The 25,051-nt window shown below is 40.3% G+C and overlaps 1 protein-coding gene across 1 annotated transcript; it reads right to left on the bottom strand.

Moving 5' to 3' along the window:
• Positions 1-719: 719 nt before the first annotated feature.
• Positions 720-20,692, bottom strand: LOC130265282 (fructose-1,6-bisphosphatase isozyme 2). Its single transcript, XM_056514255.1, has 7 exons — positions 20,269-20,692; positions 17,387-17,549; positions 16,390-16,482; positions 11,866-12,006; positions 10,607-10,744; positions 4,601-4,720; positions 720-1,517 (listed from the first exon to the last, which is right to left on the bottom strand). The coding sequence occupies exons 1-7, from the start codon at positions 20,439-20,441 to the stop codon at positions 1,323-1,325; spliced, it is 1,023 nt and encodes a 340-aa protein (XP_056370230.1). The 5' UTR covers positions 20,442-20,692; the 3' UTR covers positions 720-1,322.
• Between the last annotated feature and the right edge of the window lie 4,359 nt (positions 20,693-25,051).

The following is a 25,051-nucleotide window of genomic DNA, read 5'->3' as shown; positions in this document are numbered from 1 at the left end:
ACTCTTGGAGATAAGGACAATACAGCAAACACTGAGACTGAGAAGCGGGCATGCATGGACTATAAGAAGGGATAAAGACCACCCAAGACACCTGAAGCCCTCTGACCCATTTCCAGAAAGGTCTGAAAGAATAGACTGTGAATGATAAGTAATTCATATAGAAAATGAGAAAGTTATCTTCATGGCAGGGAAGAAAAGTATCTTCACAAAGCCCAGACACATATGCACCCCGTGTCCCTGGACTCCCCATCAGCTGGAGCCATGCTGGAGCCAGGACTATCTTTCTGTGTCTCATTTTCCTTCTCTCTCCTCTTTAATTCACCTCTCTTCTCTGTCTGTCTCTCTTCCTCTCTCTCTCCCTCTCCTGCTCTCTCCCCTTTTGCCCTACCTTTTTATCCAAACCCCACTGCTGTGTGCTTATTCTAGGAGATCAGGGACTAACTTGTATCAAATCTCATGCCAAGTGTGGAATTTACTAATAAAGTTTTGTAAGCTTCTGCAGACCATCTAACTGTTGTTGTTCCCTTGGACCACAAGCATCTACAAAACTTGGGTGTTCCCCAAGGACAGGACAATACAGTGACTAGGAATGGCAGTATAATATGTAAAAGGGCGAGCTTTGATCTGAAATAAAAACCTTCCAAAATAAGAGAAAATGGAGGATCAGAAGACAATGCAGAGGACAATAGGTCAACAGAATAGGCATTATTTGGGTGTCGTATCCATAACAACGGTTTATTTCAATTTGTGCTTTGAAAGGTGTGTGTAAATAACACATGACATTTCCTATTTTTATGAGAAATTAAACACCCTGGCAATGCTGCAACCATCTCTATTAATGACCCAAAATATATGTAATTCACAGCTTAAAAATACTGTTTCAGACAGCATGACACTTCTGCTCTTCTTAGGGCTGTCAAGATAAACAGCATCTGCAAGAAAGCCTCTGACAGAAAATCCAGATAATGGCATTGCAAATATTAATGTGGAAATCCTGTCGTGAACCATGCCATCCATGTAATGTTAGATGCAAAGCTTCAGATCGGATACTGACACAATTCACTTCCTTTTGTTAATATTATATAAAGTAAGTTGTTTCTGTTTGTCATGACTCTGTCTCTTCACTTGCCCTGCATGAATCAGAATTAAAATATTTTTACACTTGCCTGCAAGGAGAAATGAAATCTCACTATTTTTCATGTTCTTGTAAACTGGGACTTTCACTGGGAGATTGGTGATAAATGCTAGAAGCCACCACTTTGAAAGGTAAAGTTTTTCTTGGAGACTGAAAAAGGACAAGCAAGATCTGATGTAGAAAGTCTTTAGCTGCTCTTCTGGTGTTTCTTTACACAAGCAAGGTATTCTTGCACATCATCTGGAGAGCCGACTATAAAAGGAACTCTCTGGTGAATATTCTCAGGTTTCACATCCAACACTGCTTCGGTCCCTGTAGTTGCCATCCCACCTGCCTGCTCAATGATGAAAGCAATAGGATTGCATTCATAGAGAAGTCGAAGCTGGAAAGAAAGAGGAAACACATGACTGCCTTTGGGGGAAATTATATCAAAGAACTTGCCAAAATTTAGCATTCCTTTTGTGGTTTTAGAAAATTTTGTACCAAACTTCAATTGGCCTAAGGAGCAATGTCTTTTAGAGAGCCCCTCCTTCCCTCTCCTTCTCACCTTTCCTAAAGCCTTCTGTTTGGAGGAACAGTGCACTGACCTTACATCCAGGCATCATCACTATCATTTCCAAGCTGACATAAAGATGTGCAGCACCAGTGAAGCTGTATTTTGTCAAAAATACATCAGCAAAACAGTTAACCCAGCTAAGCTAACAGTTCTGGGAAAGAAAAGCCAAAATATTTTCTCATATGGAGCCTTTATGTGTTAACTCAGAGCTTGGGATAATCATGTTATGTTTAGTCAGGATATTTTGGAGTTTGAAACTTGATGTTCCCAGTTTCAAATTCCAGGATTTTATTGCTTCTCTTCAGAAAGGCAGATAGATATCAGTGGCTATCCAGGTAGTGGCTGGAACTCATCCAGATAGTGGCTTCAGAAGGAACTGCACTTATTTATTAAAGGCAAAATTTCCCTTTTGGTTTGGATGCTGATATCTGTTTACATTTTTTAAAAATGTTACCTCTTGGGCTGAGTGTGTTCTGGTGGAATGCAAACTTATTTAGGACATATGCCAAAAGTTTCTGTGCTAAATGAACATCGATGATAGCTAGTCAGTTCTGAAGAAACATTATTTCTGTAGGTTTATCTATGAAGTGCTCATGTACAACAATATTAGCACATGTTTTGTTTAAAGCACTCTTGACATGTACAAAAGAGGGAATATTTTATGGGAAAAATGAAGTGTGACAGAATGTGACTGTATATAGAGACAAAGAAAAGGGTTGAACACAGGACCTCATGGCCATCATGCCTTTAGCACACTGCAATAAAACTGTGATATGCCACAACTTAAATAGCACTATATTACCTTCTTTCTTATCTTTACAGCCCACTGAAGTGCTACTTCTGGTACAAGGACTCCACCTCTGAGGCAACATGGGATAAGCATCTTTCTCTTTTCTTCCTATGGCTTGGCCCACTTCTGGAAGATCATGAGCCAGCAAACAGCAGTGGTATCACCAGGAAACCACACTTCAAGTTTTTTGTTGCTAAGCTGTGACTATGCAGCTTGAGGAAAGCAGTTTTTCTTCAGGTAGCAGTGCACTTGCACCTAGGCATCTTGAGAAGGATCTGTCTGCAGATAGGTTTAACATTTTCACCTAATATAAAACTATAAGCCTTAAGTTTATAAAAAATACTATTAAAAATATATCATTTGAAAAGAAGATTTATTTGTTGTCTTCTCCTGTAGTGTTCATTGAGCATTTAGTTTTCTTTCTTTAACTTTAGGAAGGATCTGTATCTTTTAGGGCCTACATCCATGTCATTTGCATATACTTTGAAGACTTTTGATCAATTCCAGTGACATTTGATTCTTTTCAGCTCTCTAAGCAAGTGCATAGACTGTCTTTCAGGGGGAAGATGATCAGGGCACTTGCCAGAAGAGTATTATTTCTCCAATAAGAAAACATATACATGAAAAGAACTGTATACATCTGCACTCTGAGACTGAAAGAAAACTTATTTGTAGTGATAACATATTTTGCTTCTTCTATTGCTCTCTTTACTATGGCACTTCAAGCCAAATAATAAATGTGGGTTAATTCCCGTGGAAACTTTTATTTCTATAAAGTTATGTGTGTACTTTATTCCTTTGTTCTTCTGTCCTGTTTCCCATTCTCTCTTTTCAACAATGGTTTAGTACAGATTTCAAAACAAAAAGTTTAATTTGAAGAGGCCAGTCAGCGAACACACTTTTTTCACACACAGCAAATTCCTTTTTAGTCTGTTTCTCATATGTACAAACAGATCCACATCATTTAGTGAGGGATTTTTGGGGTGGTGTTATGTTTCTTTTTTTCCCCGTGGGATGCTGATTCAAAAATTTAAATCATTTTTGCCTGGACAAACATACAGATATTTTTGGTTGTCGATCTTGAAGGCAATTATTTTCCTGTTTTTGCTTTGAAGACCATTTGGATCATACAAGCTCACCATGATGGAACAAGTAGTCTTCTCTCCCTAAAGACTATAAATATTAGGATATTCTGAGACCCCTATGAGAGATGGAGCAGATTCTTCCATGTACCAGCCATGCAAAAACATTTGAATAGAAGGTTTTAAGTATGGTGTAGATCAGGAAAAAATTTACTCTTGGAGTCAGAACACCATGTCCAATCTGTTATGTGCTGAGCCAATGATTTCCTAAGGATGACCTGCAGGTTACTATTGGTCCACAGATCAGTTGTATGACTAGGTCTCCTAAAATATATTTGTTTAGAAAGCTGATAATCAGGGTACCTGGTGCTGCAGGAGAGAAGCTGAGGTTGACAATGGCCCATCAGTTTCAAAGCCTGACTGCATTGCACTGCATTGTCATGGTGCATTTTGTACCGGTGTCCAAATGAGAAGTCATATTTTCCTAAAATACTGCACTAAAAACCCACTTTCCACTTTTGTGACCTTTTCTGATCAGGTAGTAGAAGCCCAAGTTTGCAGAGCTGGATATAAACTCAGTGTCCTTTGGAAATGTAAAGTAGGAAAACCTTTTTTTCTAGCATTGGACAAAGCCCTTTCTGGGATTCAGCATATCCCACTGGCTGGTGGGATAACTCTGGTTGATAGTTTGAAGGGCAGAGGCTTTGCTTAGATCTGTGTTGTATCTGCACAGGTATCTCAAAGGGTTTCTCTGGCACTGAAATATATCTTTAGAAAAATTACTAAGTCCTTGGTTGCAGTGAAAACCACTTGAATATTTCATCGTATATTCACAGAGCACAGAGGAAGATTTCTGGCCTAAATTGGCAATTGCCGAAATATATTTTCTAAATTTGATTGCTGACCGTCATTTTCATTAATAATTTTTTCCGCAGTACAGAAAATTATTATTTGTTTCTTTATCTAAACTATTGCTCTAGTAATACCAGAGGTATTAAGTTGGCTAGGTTCACCAGAAAGGAATTAAAATTATGTACCTTTCCTTTAGGACTCTTCTGGTTAGCAGGATACATGAAGATCCCACCGTACATCAAGGTGCGGTGAACATCAGCTACCATGGAGCCCACATACCTGGCACCATATGGGGAACTGCCATCCTGAAAAACACAGAGAAAAGCAATATATTTACCAGGCTAGACAACCAGGAGCAAGGCAAAATGTAATTTTGCTATGAAACAGGGGTCAAAACTGCTTAAATCAATGGCTGGTTATAGATACTGCAAATATAGAAATCAGTCCTAAGCTCGGCCTTTTGTAAGATGAGATCATCTACAGGGTCCAAAGATAAGAGTTTAAAGAGCTGCATTTACAGTATGCAAACCAGAGTGCCTGCAATCTGAATGCAAAATCTGGAATCAAAACCCAACCTGTGAAAAACCAAGGGACTTAAAATTTCTTCACCTTATCAGTACAAGGTCAAAATAATTTGACTTTTGGTCTTTCACTGGTTCCTAAACCAGAGCAGGAGGAGGGATGTCACTCAACTACATGTCCAGATGGTGCCAAGAGGACCTTCTAGCTTATTTGTCAAGTGGTGAAATTGGTCATAGCATTTATTCTGCAGCTTAGTTTGGGAGATAGCAATTTATTCATGAATGAAATTTTCCTTGCTCTCAGCTTAGAAATTGGTGTTGTTGAAGGACAGGCCATATTAGCTAGAGCAATCAAGGAAGTATTCATGTCAGTCTCAGGTCTGCTGGTCACAGAAATGGCTAGGTAGGAAATATAGAGGACAAGCAAGGTGTCTCCATCAAATAGAAGCTCATACAGTAGACCAAATAAGCTCCACTTAAGAAACATGACATGTCACCATACTTTTATGAAGGGGAGATACAAAATACAGATGTAAACTGAATGAAAGCTTCTTAAGAGAAGAATTTTGTTGGTCTTCTCATATCTTTTAATCTGTCTTCAATGAAGCTGAGGAAGAATCTTGATCTTCCCGGAACATTACTAGAGACTGAACTTCATGAAAATTTAATATACATGTATGTTTTACTTTACAGTGCTAAAAGTCTGAAAGTATCTCAGCTATTTTTTTTCTATCTGGATCAATTTTCTAATAAAAGATCTTAGCACTTTCAGACACCACAAGTTAGACACCCTTCCCAGCAAAATCATAAGATTGGCTGGGGGAAAAATCCACAACAGAAAGGAAAATAGAGAAAAACATAATTCTATTTTGAGATCACTTTTTCAAACTGTTCAATGTGACTGTGAAGTTTTGATAATGACTCTCTTTTAAAATGGAAGAAAATTCTCATGACATTACACATTATAAAGCAACAGAACTCTGAGAAGTTGAGTCCTATGCTGTTAAATATAAGACTTGGATTTTTGATATAGCTGATAATAAAATTGGAAAAGAGACCTATTCCAGGCTATGTAACAACTCTTGTTCAACTCTACATATGTTGGTTTTCATGATTTGTGTTGAAAAGATTAGGAGAACTGGGAAAAATTCAGAAGAAAGTAATGCAAACTATGGAAGATTGATGGATAAGACACAGCCTAGAGCTTTTACATTTAGTTTTGTTTAAATCTGTTCTTATTAATTGTAGGCACAAGTGAACAAAGCTTTTAAGTATTTGCTCCCTTGTTTTTTATGGCTTATGCTCAAATAATTGCATGTTTAGGCTTCAAATGAAAGCATCTCCATCTCACCACTTTTTGTACTTGTGACTTTGCAATTGTAAAAATCTGACATCAGGAAAAACCAAACACCTAAAGAGGTATCAAAGAGAGACAAACTCAAGTTCTCAGTTAGAGTCTGGGAAAGATGGGATTATAGTCTCAAATTACCTTTAAAAATTCAATCACAAGAAGAACTTTCTTTTGTGGTTTTAAAAGGTAATGAACTGAGTCTTAAGAACAGTTTTTGAACGTTAAGAAAAGCCATAACATATTAACAAGCAGCCCCTGAAGCAGACCCCTAAGGACTGCTTCTACGACATTATCAAATAAAGACTCTAAACCACAGGTATAAAATTTAGTGACCATGAGCTGCACAGCTGAGCCACCTGTGTACACATCATCTGAGAGGTTTGGAATGTGCTAGATTTCCTACTCACATGCAGATTATTTACATAATTTGGGTGTATATAGACTCTGTTATGCAAAGGATGCCTTGTGGGTTCCCTTCCAACTCAGGATATCCTAAGTTCATGAGATGCCACTGACAATTTTAATTGCTTCTTACCTGGGCAGATATTCACCAGCTAGATACTGTGATGAGAAAAATACAGAAGATAAATTCCTCCTTTCTGATAAGGTTATCACTTGAACCACATACTGAAATAAAATATTTACTTCCCTTAGCATACAGCTGTCTGCATGGGAAGAATAAATACTCCTTTTAATTAGTGAAATGTTATTTCTCGTTTCTCCAGTTTTGTTGCTCATGCATTTTTTTTACAGATGAGAAAGTTAATAATTGCAGCATGTGTATTGGCATATTGCCCAGTCCTTCTTCTCAAACAAAGTAATAAAGCATGAATGCTAGACAGGTTCATCTCAAGTCCTCAGTAATGCCAAGAGCTGTGTTTGCTCAGTTAGCACTTCTGATTGTTTCGTTGATGCCAATGAGAGAGTTGGAGAACCTTCATGTTCCCTTGGTTTTTGAGTAAACTTGTGGCTACTCTTAGTTCTACCCATTCTGCTGCCTTTTTTTTCCCTTGATGCAAATGAACAAAAATTATGAATAACAGATGGGTCCTGTGGGTTTTTTCTTCACGTTGTGATAAAAGTCAATTTTTCATTTCTTTCTTCTACTGATTTCTGACAGCCCTGTTCTTCCACAGCAGAACAAGACCTGGGTTTTCTTATATAAATATGACGACTAGAAGAGGGGGGGCAAGAAATTTTTTCTACAGACTACAACAGCGACACCCTGCATCCCTTACTCCACATACAGACATAGTGACAAAAAAATAGTAATTTTACTAATTTTTTGTGTCACTCAGACATAGCTTGGCTAGTTGACAGAAGAAGGCTTCATACTGAAATGTGCTGTTGATGGCAAGTTTTTAATGGCATTGCTGAAAAAATCCTTAACCAGGAAGTCTCCATTGCACAGCTCTCATCACCAGCAAGCTGTGATGAGACTTGAACTTCTCTTATGCCTGACTGTAGGAAGGAAAGATAAAAGTAGGTGTCATAGCAAAGTGTGACAATGTCCACAGGGTGTTTCAAATTCTACCATGGGTGAACCAGTGCCAGAGAGAAGCTATGGCCTTGCAGCCGTTATGGGAGGAAGAGCCCATTCTGTTATGGGGAGTTATGGTAAAATTTGTGCAGATTGACAGTTTCTGACCCACTAAGCATTGCAGACTTGAGTAAATGTCGCACTACAGGCAGCTTTACAAACAGAAGTTTGCTCTTCAAACTGGCTAAGTAGCAGTGTGATTTTGCCATGCTTAATAAAAAATTAGCTTCACTCTCATACCTGAAGAGATGTGGTTAGATGTATGCTTCCCACTACATGATAGCAGTAGGAGGCTTAGGTCTGGCCTGCAGAACATCAGCATTTTTCTAATGCTCCTTATTCAAAATTGATGCCTTAGATCCACAAGAAACTTTGAGGGTCAATGCTGCTTTGAAGTCCAAACTCTCTGATCTGGGACACTGCTGTTAGATAGCGAGGTCTCTCTTTTACTCATAAATGGCTGACTTTTAGTGTTTTGTTGCTAATGACAGTATAGAACATAGGACATGTGGACAACATTGTACTTTTGTTTCCCTGTTTTATTTTTAACTTTTCAGTTTTCCGTGGCAATGTCAGAGAGTTCTCTGAACAGCATGTTGACCAAGAGCCACAGAAAGGAGTTAATAGCAATATGATCTAAGGAAGAAAAATGCAAAAGAGTCACAAATAGATAAAACTGATGCCCTGTCTCTTGGCTTCTAGCAGCCAGAAGAGTATAGGGTGAATGATCTGCCCAAATAAGAAGGTGTTTCTCCATGCCCACATCAGCTCCTCCTCAAGTCACAGAGGATGTCCAGCAGACACACTCACTACCATTCTGCACGCTGGAGAGAAGGGCACAAAGACTGAAACTGTGAAAATCTCCACCTGGGTCCTGCAGGGAAGGTGGGAACGTCACCAGTGTGGCTGCAGCTGCCTAGGCTTACAGATGAGGCCAGGAAGCACGTTTCATGCTACAGAGAAATGACAAATCCTTTTCCTCTAGTCCTCCCCACAATGAGAATATAATGTCCTTTCCAAATCAAGAACCTGAGTTGTGTTGTTTCCAAAACTCAGGTTCATAACAGGCTTCAGATGGGCAGGGCACTTCCTTGTGCTTTGTGGCTGTAACATTTGTGCCTCAGCCCTTCTACTGTACATCTCAGAGCAACAGAAAATGTGATTGTTCAGCACAACCGAGAAGATTTCCTGTGCCCTAAATAACCCATGAACTTCTGTGCTGCTTGCTTTAAAGCAACAAAAATATCTGACCACTTCAGTTGCATTAGACCAAAATTTCAATAGATTTTCATGAAATGATGCACAGATTTGAGATAAAATAGTGCTTGCAAAGGAGTTTTTTCTGGTATGTCCTAACTTAAAGACTTAGTGAGTCACATGATAGAGCTGTCCTCATTGATCCTGTGGGGAAATTCCTCTGTTTGATCCTTCCACTGAGTTTGGAATCTCTTAATTTGTTTCCTAGTTGCCTCGGGAGGATGCATTTGTTTAAGAGTTTTACTTTAAATAACATTTTGGTGGTTTGCAAATACACGAATTAATAAATCCAGTCTTAGTGCATTATACTGAATACATAGCCTGGTATAATGTGAGCAGAATGAGAAGCACAGATGTTCTTCACTTTCCTAGCTGGATTAGGTTTCAGGAAGTATGAAAGTTGTGTCATGGGTTTCTGCTTCTCTCACAGCTGAACTGAATGCAGACTTTGAAGTCTCAAAATAATTTCAAATGCTTTAGAATGCTGTGATGTGACACAGTCTGCAGCTTCAGTCTGGGTAATATGAAAAGGATGGTTTGATATTCAGTTAGTAGACTCTCAGCTGTAGCTGATATGGTAAATCCAGATTTTCTAGCTCAGAAGGAGGAGCTTATCATGGCACTACAGTTTAAATGCTAACTCATTATATTTACATTTTACAGCACCCCAAGGTTTTTACTGAATCCATCCATTCATTTAAGACAAACCATATTACTAGTATACTTGACAAATAATAGCTTAAAAATAATCTGACTTTTTTAATAGGAAGAGCTTTAGAAACAGTTTTATGATCAAATTAATTCCCTAGTTAATCCACATCACCATATGTCATTATGACTTACTCTTCACAAAGCCACACTTTTTAGAGAGCTTCCAGCTTTCCACATTGAGAGCTTGTGTTCTCCTAGCATTGATAAGTTAATACAAAACTGTATTTGTCCCAGGAAATTCAGACATGGAATGTCTTTCTCCAAGAAAGTTCATCAAACATGGGATGTCTCTCTTTCACCCACCAAATACAGTGAAATTGTGCCTCACACCATTCATTCATTCATTCACCCAGCCAGTGGGGTGGTTCATGCTCCATATGATGTGAGCAGACCGTGCAAGAATGATGCTGCATTTTTCAGATGCAAGAGGGTATAGTAAGGAGAAGGTGATGCCACCCAGATTCCTGCAGCACATGGAATCTAGCCCAGAATGCCCAGCTGCACATATAGCTAGAAAATGAGGGTATGCCCAAATTGACATGCACATTTCCAGAGATATGTTGAAAGGTCTAGCTCTTCAGGACATTTCCCTTCACACAAACAAGCTATGATTTTATTTACCAAAGTCTAAGTTATAAAATATGTCAGGATGCCAAAAAAAAAAGGTCCAAAATGGACCAGCTGGTATGAAAGGGTTACATATGCCTGAACTCAGGAAGACCTTAAAATCCTTTTCCATCAGCCAGGACTGCACGGAATGCAGAGCTTGCCAGTGCACGGTACACTGGGTACAGTGCTAACATTTTCTTACCTCAGGGAATTTCTTCTTTTGCAAATATTCTGTCATTGCAGGCTCAAAATACTTGGCATAACCTTCATTGAGACTGTATACCTTCCCCTTCTTCTTGATTTTAACATCTCTGTCAACCAAAATAAATTCACCAAGCCCCTGCAGGACAGGATAAATGAGGTATTAGCAGGCAGCAGAAAATTTTGTTGACTTTCTGTAACAGTTGTCACACTAGACATGGCAGAAATACTAGCATAGCTTGATCCTTTTGCTGGTCTGGTGTATAACCTCACGATATTTCAAAAAGATCAGAAAGCAGAGAATTTGCATTACATTAATGAAAACTTGGTACTATAAACAAAATCTAGTTGGAATAGAGTGTCAAAAAACACCAATCAGCCCTGAAAGTAGATGAATCATGAATCTCAGTTCTCAAATCATAAGGCTGCAAATTAAGAAATGACACTGCCTTCTGAATTTTGAATTCTTCTTGCCTGTCTTGTCTAAATATCCTAAAGTGAATGTGGTCATCTACAACCATGTGTTGTTGTCTGCAGTTTGATTTCAACTTTCACCTTGTCTTTCTGTGTCTCAAGCAGAGCAGTTCATCTCCCAGTTCTTTCCACTAGGAATGAGGTTACAAGAAGTTTTGGCAATAATTCATCTCTTTATTAAAAAAACACTATGTTATTCCCCACATCTAATTCTGGTTTTACAAATGAATGATCTTCCTGCGTTCCATGGGCATGGAAGAGTGGCCTGTGTTCAATCGTAATGGCGTTGTTGTGTTATTGCAAATTTTTGGGTGTGCACCTTAAGTGGCAGCCATAAAACTACACTGCACTCAGGAAATGAAGCATCACTTGGCTCGAGCTATCCAAAAAATGGTCCTTGTTTCAGGCTAAATAGCGAACATGCTGATGTTCTTATTCCGAAAAATCAAGAATAGAATAAACACAGATTCCATTAAGTGAAGACAAAGATACTGTACAAATGAAATTTTCGCAAGTGTAGTTTGAATGAAGGGGGTTTCAAACACTTAACTGAGAATTTAACGTAATTTCACTACTATTGAGCAGGAAAAAACCAAGCAGGTACTGCAACCAACATGTTCATATATTATTAAATACTTGTAATGAGAAGGTGGGTTGCTCCAGGGCACGAAGAAAGAATTGCATAAAGTGGATAGATTACAGAGACAAGGACTAACAAAAACAAGCAGAAGCAAGCACAGAAAGCTCTAAAGGACAGTGGCAATGTGACTGACACCGTGACAGTACCGGATCAAGCATGAAGCAGTCCACTCCTTGCCCTGTGGAGAGGGCAACCAGCGTAGCACTGCCGTACAGGGCATAGCCTGCAGCAACAATATTGCGCCCCGGCTGTAAAGCATCTTTTTCAGAGGGCTCATCATCTGTTTCCTGAGGAAAAATTACCATTGAACCAAAGGTTAAATTCTGATAATGAACAATAAAACAACATTTCAATAATAATGTGCAACAGATTTCCTTTTTCTGTCCATCAAGGACTTTGAAACAACAAAACCAGAAATTTTCCATTCCCTCCTACATTCAGGGCAAGTTTGGTATATGTACATGCTGGGACAGGATGCTGAGAGTTTGTTATTTTATACATGTCAAACAATCCATGATACATGTCACAAAGCTGATCCCTTAACATTATAGCCCCGGATATTAACTGAGGATCATCAGAAATCTGAGACAGAGCTGAGATACTAATTTTAATGTAACATAAGCTGTCATACTGACAATCCTCAGAGGAAAAAACTGAGATAAAATGCTGTAATTAACACTACAGAAAAAATGCTTCCACAGAACAGAATAAAAAAGTATATATAGCACAACATGACACAAGTTTGTGTGTTGGCCTGTGCTAGTGAATGGAGTCATAACTGAATGGATAGAAATGTTCATCTATTATATACAAATGTTCATCATATTATATACAAAATAAATGCATTTGGTTATGTAAAGTGTGCATGTGTGCAGGTATTCATCTATAAATCTACACAGAACATTCAGGGGACATTTTACTTCATGCTTTTAATCAATTTCTGACACTCGCATTTTGATTTGGCACTTTGGTTACCACAGAACCACAGTAGCCCAAACAGACTTGGTGCAAATATTTCTAGCCAGCTCTAGGGGTGTGCCTCAGGCATGGCTTACAAGAGTTTGTCTGGTGGGGTAGGTAAGGAGGACAGCCAACAGTACCTGGGAAGGCTGGATCCATCCTTTATCTCCTGCTACTACAAAATGGGCAGACATGGCTTGATGTCAATGCTTACTTAAAAGCTCATCAGTTTGGTGGATCTTGTATGGATGTTTTGGTGGTGGTCCATGGGGAATTGAAATGAAACACCCCACCTTTCTTCAGGCCATGGCTTAGTATTTTATTGCTCCAAACTCAGCCAGTTTCTCAGTGATTGCACATTGAGTAGCAGCTAAAGAGAAACAGCAGATCCAGCCCTGAATATCTGATTAAAAAAAACCATGAAACCCATGAAGACTGTCTTGTATAAAAAATACAATATTTGTACACCAGGGTGGACACCTAGCAAGGTGTTCCCATTTTTCATTGTATGCCAACACAGAGGAAAAACTGAGATGTGGGACAACAAAACAACATTTTCTTGGTACATGAAGACAGTAATTTCACATCAAAATGTTTTCATTTTCAGCTGAAAGACTTTGCTACTTAAGTTACTTCACTTACAGTGTTTAACTGTATTTTGTAATCTCTTTATTGCTACTTCACCAAGTCCTTCTGTGGAAATAAAAAAATCCAGTTGACAACCAGGTCTTCATGGGAGCTGAAATACAGCATGTACAAATATATGTGGTACTCAGTCCCTTGAAATTATGTCAAACTGCTTAATCTGAGAGGTTATAATGCAAATAATGAAGGAAGTCTAGTTTAAGCTTTTGTCTGCATGTTTCAGAGCTTTGAATACTGACTAATATTCAAAACAGTCCTTACAGTACCAATTATTATGGCCTAGGTATCATCATCTCTTTCAAAAATATACCCTTATGGCACATACATCTCACTATTAAAATCAGTGGTTGTCTATAGCAGAATAATTATGTGCAGCATCAAATGTAGAATTAAACATTCATTTGGACAGTTAGTTTCAAACATATTATGGTTGTCATAGCTTTTTGTATGTTCTTCTCACTAAGAAAAAATAATTTGGTGTAAATAGAGCAAAGTGGTTTGTTTTCTAGAATATGGTATATATACAATACATGTATCTTTTGGTTATATATGATATTTTAAAATATATTTTTTCTGAGATGAGCTTTTCAGTCCTATTTCTTAAATGCATTTTCTATGTTAATGTGGTTGGGAAACTATATATTTGTTGACTATTCTGAAAAAAACAGAGGAACTCCTGCCTCAAGTTATAGGCAGTTGGGCTGAACTCACTTGTTTTTTCCTCCTTATTCACAACTGTGTTTTCAAGAGCTAGCTTTCAAAAAGAAGGAGAAAAGGTTTGAAACAAACATTTTGTAGAGATAGTTAAAATGTAAACATGCTACAGATCAGCTGATACTTCAGTGTTAGGACTGCAGGAGTTTTGTCCTGCCAAGTACCATGTACTGTTAAACAAACCAGGGAATTAAGCTGGACAGTACATGCTGATAATTGCTATTTTTATTTCTTTCTGGTGCACAGATGGATTTCCTGTCCTTTATATTTTGACTACTATGATGGTAGTAGTGAAACAATTTTAGAGGTCTTTGTGCAAAGCAATAAAATAGACAGATGGAGTGCAAATAATGAGTTATAGTGGCTCAGTCGTTATAACTCATAACTGGTATGAGGCTGATGAAACAATGGCTGCAGAGGCTGGCTGCAGGGGTACCCTCAGGTGATGTCTGAGTTTGAAATTTTTTGTGTTAGTGATTTGCCTGACATCACATGAGGGAATTCTCATCAGCACTGGGAGCAGCACAAAAATGACTTGATTTCATTGCATTTGTATTATCACGTGCTTCATAAGTAGCCATTGTGTGTATACTGAATTCTTACACCTCCTCTGTGAGTGATCACATGAAGGGGAGGACATTATCCTCATGACACTGAAGGGTAGCAAATAAAATGCGTCAGAGGCACTGGGTGAAGTTACAAATTAAAACCAGAGTGAAGCAAAGCAAGAGAGCTTAATACCATATTTGTGCAGTATGATTTAAGGATTGTAGATTCAGCTCAGTGTCATGAAAACCTGGGAAGAGCCCAAGCAAAAAGTATTTATTGTCACCACATCCTGACACTTAGGCAACTGAGAGCCCTCAATGGCTGCAGCTGTTGTGGTCCAATCCCCTGCTGATCCTGCAAGGTTCCTTCCCCAGCCCCACTTTTCTGGTGTTTCTGGTTTTCAACAGCAGCACACGGTCTCACAAAGCAAAGCCCAGGTGGAAAATTAAATAAAGCTGAGATAGTATTTATTTCCTCATGGGCTTTTCTAAGAACTGATAGAGTGCTTTTCTGGCATGAGGAAATGGTCCCTCCCACTGTGGTGGAATAAACATCTCACTTTTATTCTTTCACACTACCCTTTAGTAAAAATCAATAAAGCACTTCTTATTTAATAATTTCAAAGTAAAATGCAGCTATTGTCTATTGCAAATACTGGCAGCTGATGTTATAATTTAGAGTATCCTTGGAGAGATAACTGAAAAGGGTGGAAGTTCCTTTGCTTAAAATAAGAGCATGTTTCACAGATTTCATCAACACAGATAAGCTAATTTCCCTGCAAAAAGCAAGACACTGCATGGTACTGGAATGCTCTTTCCAAGATCATATCCAGGCACCATCTCAGTGTCGTCTGGCCTGCACAGCCTCCGTGGTGTGGGTTTGCACTAACCATTAACAGTGTGGGCAGCTAAATTCCAGGACCTGGCTTGTGCCACAACCTTCTTGAGATTGTGCCATAAATATTTGATTCACCAGTAGATGCATATTCTCAACAGTGATAATAATATAACCTACAAGAAGTGTAAAAACCAAGGACTAGCCAGCTGAAAACTATGAGCTAAAAGGTGAGAGACTTAAAAAACATATCTTCATTTCCTTGAAGTGCAGCATCTGAGTCTGAGACTTCTTTGAAGTCACAACTACTGTAAACTGTTATTTCACAATAGCAATGGCTGAGGGTCTCCCACAGTCATATGACCGTGAGCTCAGGCTTTGGAAAAAACAGCAACTGCTGGGAGATTAGCAAACAAATCACAAGACTTGGCATGACTATTGTTGGTAATTGGCTGCATCACTGCTGCTCTGCACAGCCCTGTGGCAGCAGCCACACTACCAGAGCCCTGATGGATGCAGGTGATGGCTGCCTTCAGCCCCCATCATTCCCATGCTCATGAGCTCCCATCCAGGCACAGCAGCACACAGCACGCTCCAGGGCTGCCAGACCCACAGAGGGTGTCCAGGAGGGCAAACACTGCGATTCCTGGGCACCCAACCAGTGGGCACCCAACACTGAGTCAAGCATCCCCGAAGGAGCAGCAGCTGTCCTAGGGGAGATGCTTGCAGCGAGGTGCCTTCGTGTGTGGAGGAAGGAAGTGCTGCCACCCAACAGTTTCATGGGGCTGGGTGTCCCCTTCCTGTGAATACAGGCAGCGTGAATAATAAGTGTTCATCTGCTCTTTCTAAGGCTCCCTTTTGCCCAGAGACACCTAATGGACTGTGGAAGGAAACTAGGGAAGGTGATGAACTCAAGACACTTTGCTTTCACCGAGTGCATCTTGCCATGTGTATTTCGCTCCTCTTACCTTTTTGTAGATAGCAAATATTGTTCCTATTGGTGCCAAGCAGTCTATATTGGATGAACCGTCAAGGGGGTCAAAGCACACCACGTATTTACCCTAAAACAGAAGTAGCAAGGGAACTGTTTAATGATATGTCGTTTCACGTCATTATTTGCTTTTACTCGAAAACTCCCACGTTTTTCTGTCTGCATGTAGCCCTCCAAGAGTGCCTGACACAGCTGGCCAGAGAAGGCTGCACTGCCCACCCAGCTGGCCCTGCAGCACTGCACCAGATCCCCAAGGGCTGCCAGAGGAACTGGAGAGGACACGCTTCTGCCCAGGCAGCACAAATAGATGACAGAGAGGAGCAGCTCTCTGCTGCCGAGCACTGCAAGAAATTGTTTGGAAGCAAAAGGAGTGACTCATTCGGGAAGCAAGCATCTTCCTTGAATGGATATGTTGTGTTTTGCTGCTTTTTTGTTGCAAATGAAATGATTTCGCTGTGTTGTGAGGGTAAGAAGGCAGAAAGAAAAAGATCTTTGGGAAAGGGTAGATTACATCAGCCTGAGCAGTAACTCGCGGTAATACGATCCTCTCCTGGGGGAAGCCTGACGAAGCAGTCAGGTGTTTCCTTTGGACATGTAACACAAAACTCAGCTCTGCTCGCCTCTCCTCTCGTTTTATCTTGCTAAATACTAATGTAATCCAAAACCATCGCACCAGTGGTCAGGGAATGTAATAGTACACTTTCACCTGGGGTTTGGGATGTATTAACAAGCTTAAAAATAATTATTCTCCCCCCTTCACAAAACTTTAATAATAATTTTACTCTCCACATCTCTTTTAGCTGTTGAAATCATGCCACCCACTAGCGTTATTAATCAAAACAACGCATGGACGGCGTGGATTTTCTGAATTCCCCCGGGAAGGGCAGGGTTTGGGGGCCAGGGCCGGGTTTCATACTTGAAGCAAGAGTGCCACCTGCTGCAGGCTGAGCCGACACCCCCCCGAGCGCACGGACCCGCTTGTCCCTCGGGGTGACGATGGCCTCCTTGTTCTCCTCTGTGACCAGGACGCAGGTGCTGTAGGACGACTGCAGCATGTTAATCACCAGGGAGTTGGACAGCACATCCAGCTTCTTCACCTCATCGCCCGTCACGTTCACTGTGCCAGCTATACCAAACCTACGGAACAGTAAAAATGGCAGGAAACCTGAAGGAGGCCAGCATTACAGGTTTTAAGGAAAAAAGCCCCAACAAGTAAAGGTTGTTTCTTCCTCTTATCTTTCCACACCTTCAGATAATCTTTGGATGCACCAGCAAAGGTGCATTATAAATCTGTTGCTGCTGCTACAAAACAAAAGCATGTGCTTTGAGCCCTTTCCTGGTCCTTTTGGTCCTGTGTGGATGCTCTCCAGGCCAGAAGCAGAGCCTACAGCCAGGTGGTAAGTCCAGGCTTCCCCAGCAGCCCCGTGAAGCAGCTGGCTGCAGTTTTGAGGAAGCAGAAAGTGCAGTGAGCATCTGCAATATTTTTTGGCACTGGCTGCTCAGAGCTCCATGATGGTCCTTTCACATCCACATCCACCCAGTCCCCTGCCAGCCCCAAATCAGGACTTTGAAGACATCCCCAGGGAATTTGCCATATGGAACTGTATCACAGAATCAATGTCTGCTTTATTCAGTGATCCTCAGCTGAGTTAGGATGATGCTTCTTTTCCCTACCCTGATTTTAGCAATATAATAATGGCATAGTATAGCAATATATATGCTTCTGAGACTTCCAGCTGAAGAAGCACTGCTTAGACCCAATGGGCATGTTCTGGGCATCTTAGAAATATAAAAACAATACAGGGATGTATTTTTTCCTTTTTATTCATTAAGGGAAATTAAGAGTGAGGGCAGGAGTGGGTGGGGAAAAGAGAGGTAAGTGATTAGTCCCTAGGGTGATGTTTGTCAGTGGCAGGCCTGAGTGGGAGTGGAGTAGGTCTTTTGTCTTGCTCACAGCTCAAAGCTGCCTGTGCTTTTCAGAAGTATTCAGTATTTGAGACATTTTATATCAGAATGCTAAGTTTAAGATTTTGAAAAGGACAATGATTTTCAGGGAGTGTTTCTACTCTCTGCTTAGTGCACTGTCAGGCACAGTCACAGCTCAGGTCCATGACTTGAAAAAAGTTCTCCTTCACTTTGGAGTTGAAAATTTGTCAAAAATTCATGCTAAGTGGTTTAACAGGAAAGAAGACACTTAAAGTCTTCTATCTGGAGGGGCAAGAAAAATCAGAGCTCTTTAACTGCTCAAATGCAGATGGATGCAAACTACTTTCACAGTGGTTGAAAGTTTGCCATGGGTATTCCTGAAATTTCATGGTTAGTTTCAGTAATTTGAATGGTGCAAGTTACTCATTTGTATGTTTGGATACTTCAGTTATCTCTGAGTCAACATCTCAAGGCTTTTGTTTGTAAAAATAAACATTGGATCCTTAATGTAAGGGATTTTTGGCTTTTTTCTGAAGGGGAAGAAGGATTACTATTACTATTACTATTACTATTACTATTACTATTACTATTACTATTACTACTGTTATTATATTTTTAGAGGTTATTGCACCTCTAGCCTATCAAACCGTTTCTCTGCTTTTACAAACTATTTCAGAGATTGCCTATATAAGGATAAAAATCATGTAAGAGCAGCAGTTCCTCTAAGTCAAGGAGGCAAAATAGTTCAGTTTCACTTAGTAAGGACAGAGACAAAGCATAGTTTAAGAGTAAGGACATGGGGGCCTGATACTGTGGTTCACTTTGAGTACATCTCATGTCCATTCTAGGCACTATGGTCCTATAAAGTGAGGACAATAGTTCAGAGACATTCAATTCATGATTTGCCACAATGATTGAGGACTTGGGCCAAATAATCAAGCACAAAATCCCCCCCTACCCCTAGTGTCACACACTTTGGTGTTTCCATGGAAGGGAAAAAAAAAAAAAACCACCCTGAAAAAATTATAAATGTTGACTTTCTTTCACAAATGTATTCCTGCATTTCATGCATGCAGGTGTAAGTACATGCTGAGGCTGTTCAAAAGAATATCTTTCAATACATATAAAGAACTTTGTATTTTAAACACACAATTTTATTAGGGCATTCTATATCTCTCAATTCCTTCAGATAGATCACCCTTAAAAAACTCAGACTGATGCCTATTGCACTTGTCTGTGTGCAACAGCTTGATACATTTCAGGTTTTGCTAAGGCTATTTTTTATACCATCTGCAAAAGCACTGGAAGCCAAATTGTTACGTTTGTTTTTCCTCCAGGGCCTTTTGAGACTCCCTGCCTGTAATCCTGCCTGTGGGATACTGCTTGAGGAAGGAAAGAGAAACCCAGGTATGGCAGCGTTTGGAGTTTCTCACAGGGCTGTTGTTTTGGATCATTGCTTATACAGCAGACAGGCAGAAAATAAGCTTCCCAAGGTAAGCCAAGCCCTGATTTGCAGTTCAGTAGAGGGCTCGGATGTTAGCAGAAAATATCACATTGAGATATTCTGCATTAAAAATATCATGGTATGATTCTCAGGAAATTCACAGATTTAAAAATCAGATCAGCATCAACAAGTACAGGAGATAATAAGGTGAGCAGTGCATTGAATTCTGTTCTGACTTAACATTTTTAGAGTAAAACATTACAGAATAGCAGTTAGTTTAAATGTCTATCTTGTGCCCAGTATTAAAATGCTCCAGAAAGAGAGTTCTCCTGCTTCCCACTCTTGATGGTCCAGGCTCTGACCTTACTCAGCTTAAAAAAGACACTTCCGAGGTATTTATGAATCCCTGCCCACTCCCCAGCCTTGCTCTGCTGGTAGCTATCTCTCAGCCACCTCCTCCACCCCGTGGTGCAAGGTAGGACTCACATGTGGGCCAGGCCTGCCTTTCTGACAGCAGCAGAAATGGCCTTTATGGCAGTCAGCATGGAGTTGAGCAGCTGCGTCAGCTCCCCGGTGGCTCCCTTGACGCGGCGTCCCTTCTCCATGACAAACCTCGTGAGGGTCAGCATGTCCGTTTCGAAGGGGCTTTGGTCCGTCATTTTTGCTGCGTACACAATTCCTGCCTTCCCGGCTGGACAAGATGCTCTCTTGCTGTGTCCAGACCCTGGGTAGCTGTTGTGTTTCGAGGCGAAGCTGTGTTTGGCTGTGCAGCTGGTCAGAATTTATTAAGATGTTCCTGATACCATGTGATTTGAGTGCTCAGAATAACTGCACCCCAGGCTGGCTCCATGGCTCCACTGGGATGCAGGAAAGCAGCCTGAGACAGGACTACAGCTGAGCAACTACTGCTCATCTGAAATTAGCTCTTTGCAGATCTAGTTACATATTCTCTCTGTACATCAGACTGGTTACAATGCAAAACTCTTGCGGGCTGTGTTCTTGGAAAAGGCTTTCCTGCAGATCCTGCTCAGCAATGGGCTCAGCTTAGCCAAGGCTATGTTTACAAGGCACCAGAAATGAAAGCACCAGGCACCAGAAAGCAAATGTGCCACAGTGTCCCACAGCACTGTAACTCCAGACAGTGAAGATCCCCTCCCATAAGCCCTGTTTTTTTCACTCTCTTTTGGCCTCTGCCCTGATGGAGGCTTTTGAAGATTTATACACACATTTGTTACAGTGATTTATGCTAGCTACTCTGCTGCAGTTCCAAATTAACGATTTAATTCCTGCTCTGAGTTGTTTGTAACATTATAGTGCTTGATGAATGAGAAGAATTGGTTAGCTGAGGCTAGTGGCTAGTGGTTGGCTGTGGCTAGTTACAAAGTAATTATGTCTTCAATAATTTACAAATAAGGCTTTTCTGATTTGAGCACATCAATGGCATAACTCACAAAATGAAATTTTGCACTGGCTTTCATATTGTAGTGCACCATTTAAATACAGGTATGTCCAAATTTGCAGTTATGCTGCCAGTAACTCCTTACAAGCAATATCCTTGGAGCACATGATGCCAATGTGAAGGTAGACAGAAACTGTCCAAGTAATGTATTCAATTGTGCATTAGATATGTGCTATCTGGAACACTGGAGTTATGGATTTTAATTACAGTGCTGTCTTCCCACTCTGACTAGGAAGTAAGAGAAACTATATGCTGGAGCATTCATTTTACTTACTAGCAACACTCTTATTTTTAAGTAGAAGACATGGAAAGCCCACCACCAAAACAAGAAAATCTGGAGTTACAGAAGAAAAGTTTTATTAAGTTTAATTGTTATTCCTTTAACCCAAATTACTGCAAGATTAAAACCTTGCCAGGAATACAGAAACAAAATTCAATAAAAAAACATATACCTGATGTATTTTTCTTAATAGAAACCACAGCCGAAGCAAAAAAGTTTTGATTTCCCTTGGTGATCCTTTTTTAATCTTTAGCATTTCTTCAGACTTTCCTGGAAGTGTCTCTTCATCTATGAAAAATACACTTGTAGAGTTTTAAAGGGATTTGAATGCTAATTTGAAATCAGCTGCAAAAAAAGGGTTTTAGAGATTGACAGCACTGAACACTACCCACAAGCAGAAAGACAGGGCTCAGTGCTGCTTCCATCCAATGTGCTTAGCTTTGGGGATGTTTTCCCAGTCCTATTCCAAGGAGGAGGAAGGGCTGGTGAGCAGAGTTGCTCAGATGGAGCAACAGGCAGGTTTTATACATCCTCTAAGGTAATGGTGGGAAAAGAAAGAAATCTTGATGATTTCTTTTTCCTACTACAGTGATATAGTTAAATGTACAGGATAGTGTTCACATCACAAGGCAAACGTTACATTGCATGTTCTGCCTGGTTAGAAAACTTTCTTCTTTTGAACAGACTTTGTAGAAAACCAAAAATAATGTATGTTGGGAGCTTTGGCATAGCACATGGTAGGATCAATAAAAGGAAGGGGACAGGTTTCATGTTATACATGCAAAAATATCTGCTGGCCTAAAGTACAACCATTACATTCTGCACATTATTTCATCATCATGGCAGCTGCCAGCCTGACCTGTACTAAAATGCTTTTAGTGCAAACTCTCTCTGCTGTGTAGCTGGAATACCGTAAGCATACTGAATCAAATCAGTAAATAAAAAATGGGGTGGGGGTTGGCCAATGACTTCTAACTTTTGTCAAAACATCACATGCAGATCTTCTGTTGATTCCAAGTGATCTTTCAGACTGGTCAAAAAGACAAAGTTCACATCATCTTCTAACAGAAAGTTTGTTTTGGAGTTAGTGGGTCAAAGAGTGTTTTCTGAGCTAATAAGTCCACTATATGCAGTTTTTTTCTCTGTGTGTGTGTGTGTGTGTATGTGCATGTATGTAAAATCTGCAAATGTATTTTATAGGTACTGGATTGTTTAGTACATATAAAGAACAATGCTTTGAGCTTCTCAAATAACAGTCCTTCAACAACTATCAACTTACACTATCATGTAAAGAACACAGACTCTTCAACCAATCTTTCCATAAATAATGCAGTCAACAGTACAGCAAAAAGAGAACTAAAACTTGGATAAGGCACACAATTGGACTGCATGAAAGCTTCACCCGGTTTTGATAAATACTGTGATCCCACTGAAACATAATAATCCAAATGATTTTACAGAATGATTAGGCTATATAAATAATTACCACACTAGGAAGGTGGGGAGAAATCAGATTGTGAAAAAAATGCGTGATGATTATCTACAAGCCTGAGAACCTCTCAGTACAAGGGGTTGGAATAGAATAGGAAGGTTAGAAAATAAACACCTTAATTGGGCAGATCTGGGAGATTCGCCCTCTAATATAAAGAGCTCTTGGAGATTATTCAGCCTTGCACTGGTGTATGGGCCAGCCCTGAGCCTTAAAGGTGACACCTTTTCTAAGGGATATGAAATGTTAGTCGCTTGGATGGCGCCAGCTGAAACTGGAGCCAGTGACCTTTCACCAAAGGCCACAGTGCAGCCTCTGAGGAGGGCAGTGCATGGAACTGCCACAGGGGCTGACAGCAGACACTGTGACAAACCCACCTGCTCTGCACTGACAGGCAGGGAGAGCTCTGGAAAGGCGGATATGGAAGGAGATTGCTAAGTAGTTCTCCCTGCTGGTGGCTAGCCAGGGATGTTCAAATATGGGCTCACATGTTACTGATTGGAAGATAAATCCAACTCACAATGGATAAAATGCTAAGTATGAAATATCAGCCTACAGGCAAAACCAAAACACGGAGAACTGACCTAGCAAACACAGACCATATTGACTTTCCTCCTATAACCTTTACATGCTGTCAGTATGGTGTATTAAAAATAGACATATGCAGTCCAGGATTCCTGTAAAGCTTGAGGGCAGAATACAGAAAAGGAATTATAGTAACTAGGCAAAAATCACTGCTGTGGATTCTGTCTCCCAAGTCATGCTAACAGACCACTGAGGCACTGTAGTCTCAACTGACTATTGCCAGCACTCTCACAGCCTTCTAAGGGTTCAGGACCCTGAAAGTTGTCTCCACTAGCAAAGCTTTATCAGAATTAACATTTTCAGCAGAAACTAGGCCAGTCAGTCCCTGACAGAAATGTCTTGCCCCCCATCAGTCGGGAGAACAGATGCATGTATACAACTCTCTAAGGTTTGCCAGGATGCCTCCAAATGCCCCAGCAGGACCTGTCACAATGAGGGTCCCCAGGTTTTTATCTGTCTGAGCCCTCACAGAGCATGCCCTTGCACCCTGGATTTCAGTTTCCCCATACTTCACTCTTGTTTTACAGAAAGAACTACGCTCAGTCAGGCTATCTGCACTAATCCATGCAAAGCCCTCAGACAGCAGGTTTGTAGCTCATGGCACCCCTAGACAGGACCTTCCAGACCATGAACTGAGTCAATGTTCAGTGGCAGTCTACCCACAGCAACATCCATGTGATCCTTACTTTGAGTTTAGTGAAGGTAAGTGGGCAGTGAGAAATATCAAAGATTTGCTGATTGTAACTGATTCAAGAACTGCATCCAGACAGTGGTGGACAGTCCATCTAACTCCCAAGCACCAGTGTGCTCTTCCTAGCAGCATGTCTGAATAAGGATGTTAAATGTCAGTATGCTTTGGGGGGATCTTCGCACCTTCCTCCTGCTTGCGCAGCAGAATCCTTTGCCAAGGTAATCTCCAATCCCAAAATAATACAAAGAACATCTGGTGGAGGTTGCTAGCAATACACAGTTCATGCTTTCATCAAGTAAGCAGGTTAATTTTTGGCAGAATATGTGTATGTACGAGCTGTCTACACATACTCTTTAGCCCATTAGAACCCCTCCACACTAACATGGCATTTTCCATCCTTGTGTCACTGGATCTAATAGAGTGGCAATCAGCAATATTAACATCAAGTGTCAGAATTAACCTACAGTAATGCCTATGTTTCACAAACATTAATTCTCCATCAGAGTAAACCCAGACCGAAGTACAGTGAGCAACTTCTGGGGTGTAGACGCTGGTCTAGGAAAGGTCACTCATTGTAAAAGGCTGCTGAGTCTTCTTCCCAAGACTTTTAAAAGAGGACAGAGCCAGCTGTACTGCTGATAGTCTGTAATTTATCTGAGAAAGATGAGTCTCTCCCCCCTAGAAACTGAATGCAACATATCTATGTTGCATATGCAGCACATGTGGCTCTTCTGTAACCACAAACGATAAATGAAAAAGAAAACA

The sequence above is a fragment of the Oenanthe melanoleuca genome, chromosome Z (assembly GCF_029582105.1).
Source record: "Oenanthe melanoleuca isolate GR-GAL-2019-014 chromosome Z, OMel1.0, whole genome shotgun sequence".
Classification (NCBI taxonomy): Eukaryota; Metazoa; Chordata; class Aves; order Passeriformes; family Muscicapidae; genus Oenanthe; species Oenanthe melanoleuca.
Note: the sequence above shows the minus strand (reverse complement) of the source record. Positions and strands in the feature narration are given on the sequence as shown.

Bases quoted from the DNA above. Each gene is read 5' to 3' on its own strand.
- LOC130265282 (XM_056514255.1), bottom strand. From the start codon at position 20,441: ATGACGGACCAAAGCCCCTTCGAAACGGACATGCTGACCCTCACGAGG. The intron at 17,550-20,268 runs GTGAGTCCTACC...ACTGTTCCGTAG, and splicing joins AAGGCAGGCCTGGCCCACAT to GTTTGGTATAGCTGGCACAG. The intron at 16,483-17,386 runs GTCCGTGCGCTC...CTTCTGTTTTAG, and splicing joins TCACCCCGAGGGACAAGCGG to GGTAAATACGTGGTGTGCTT.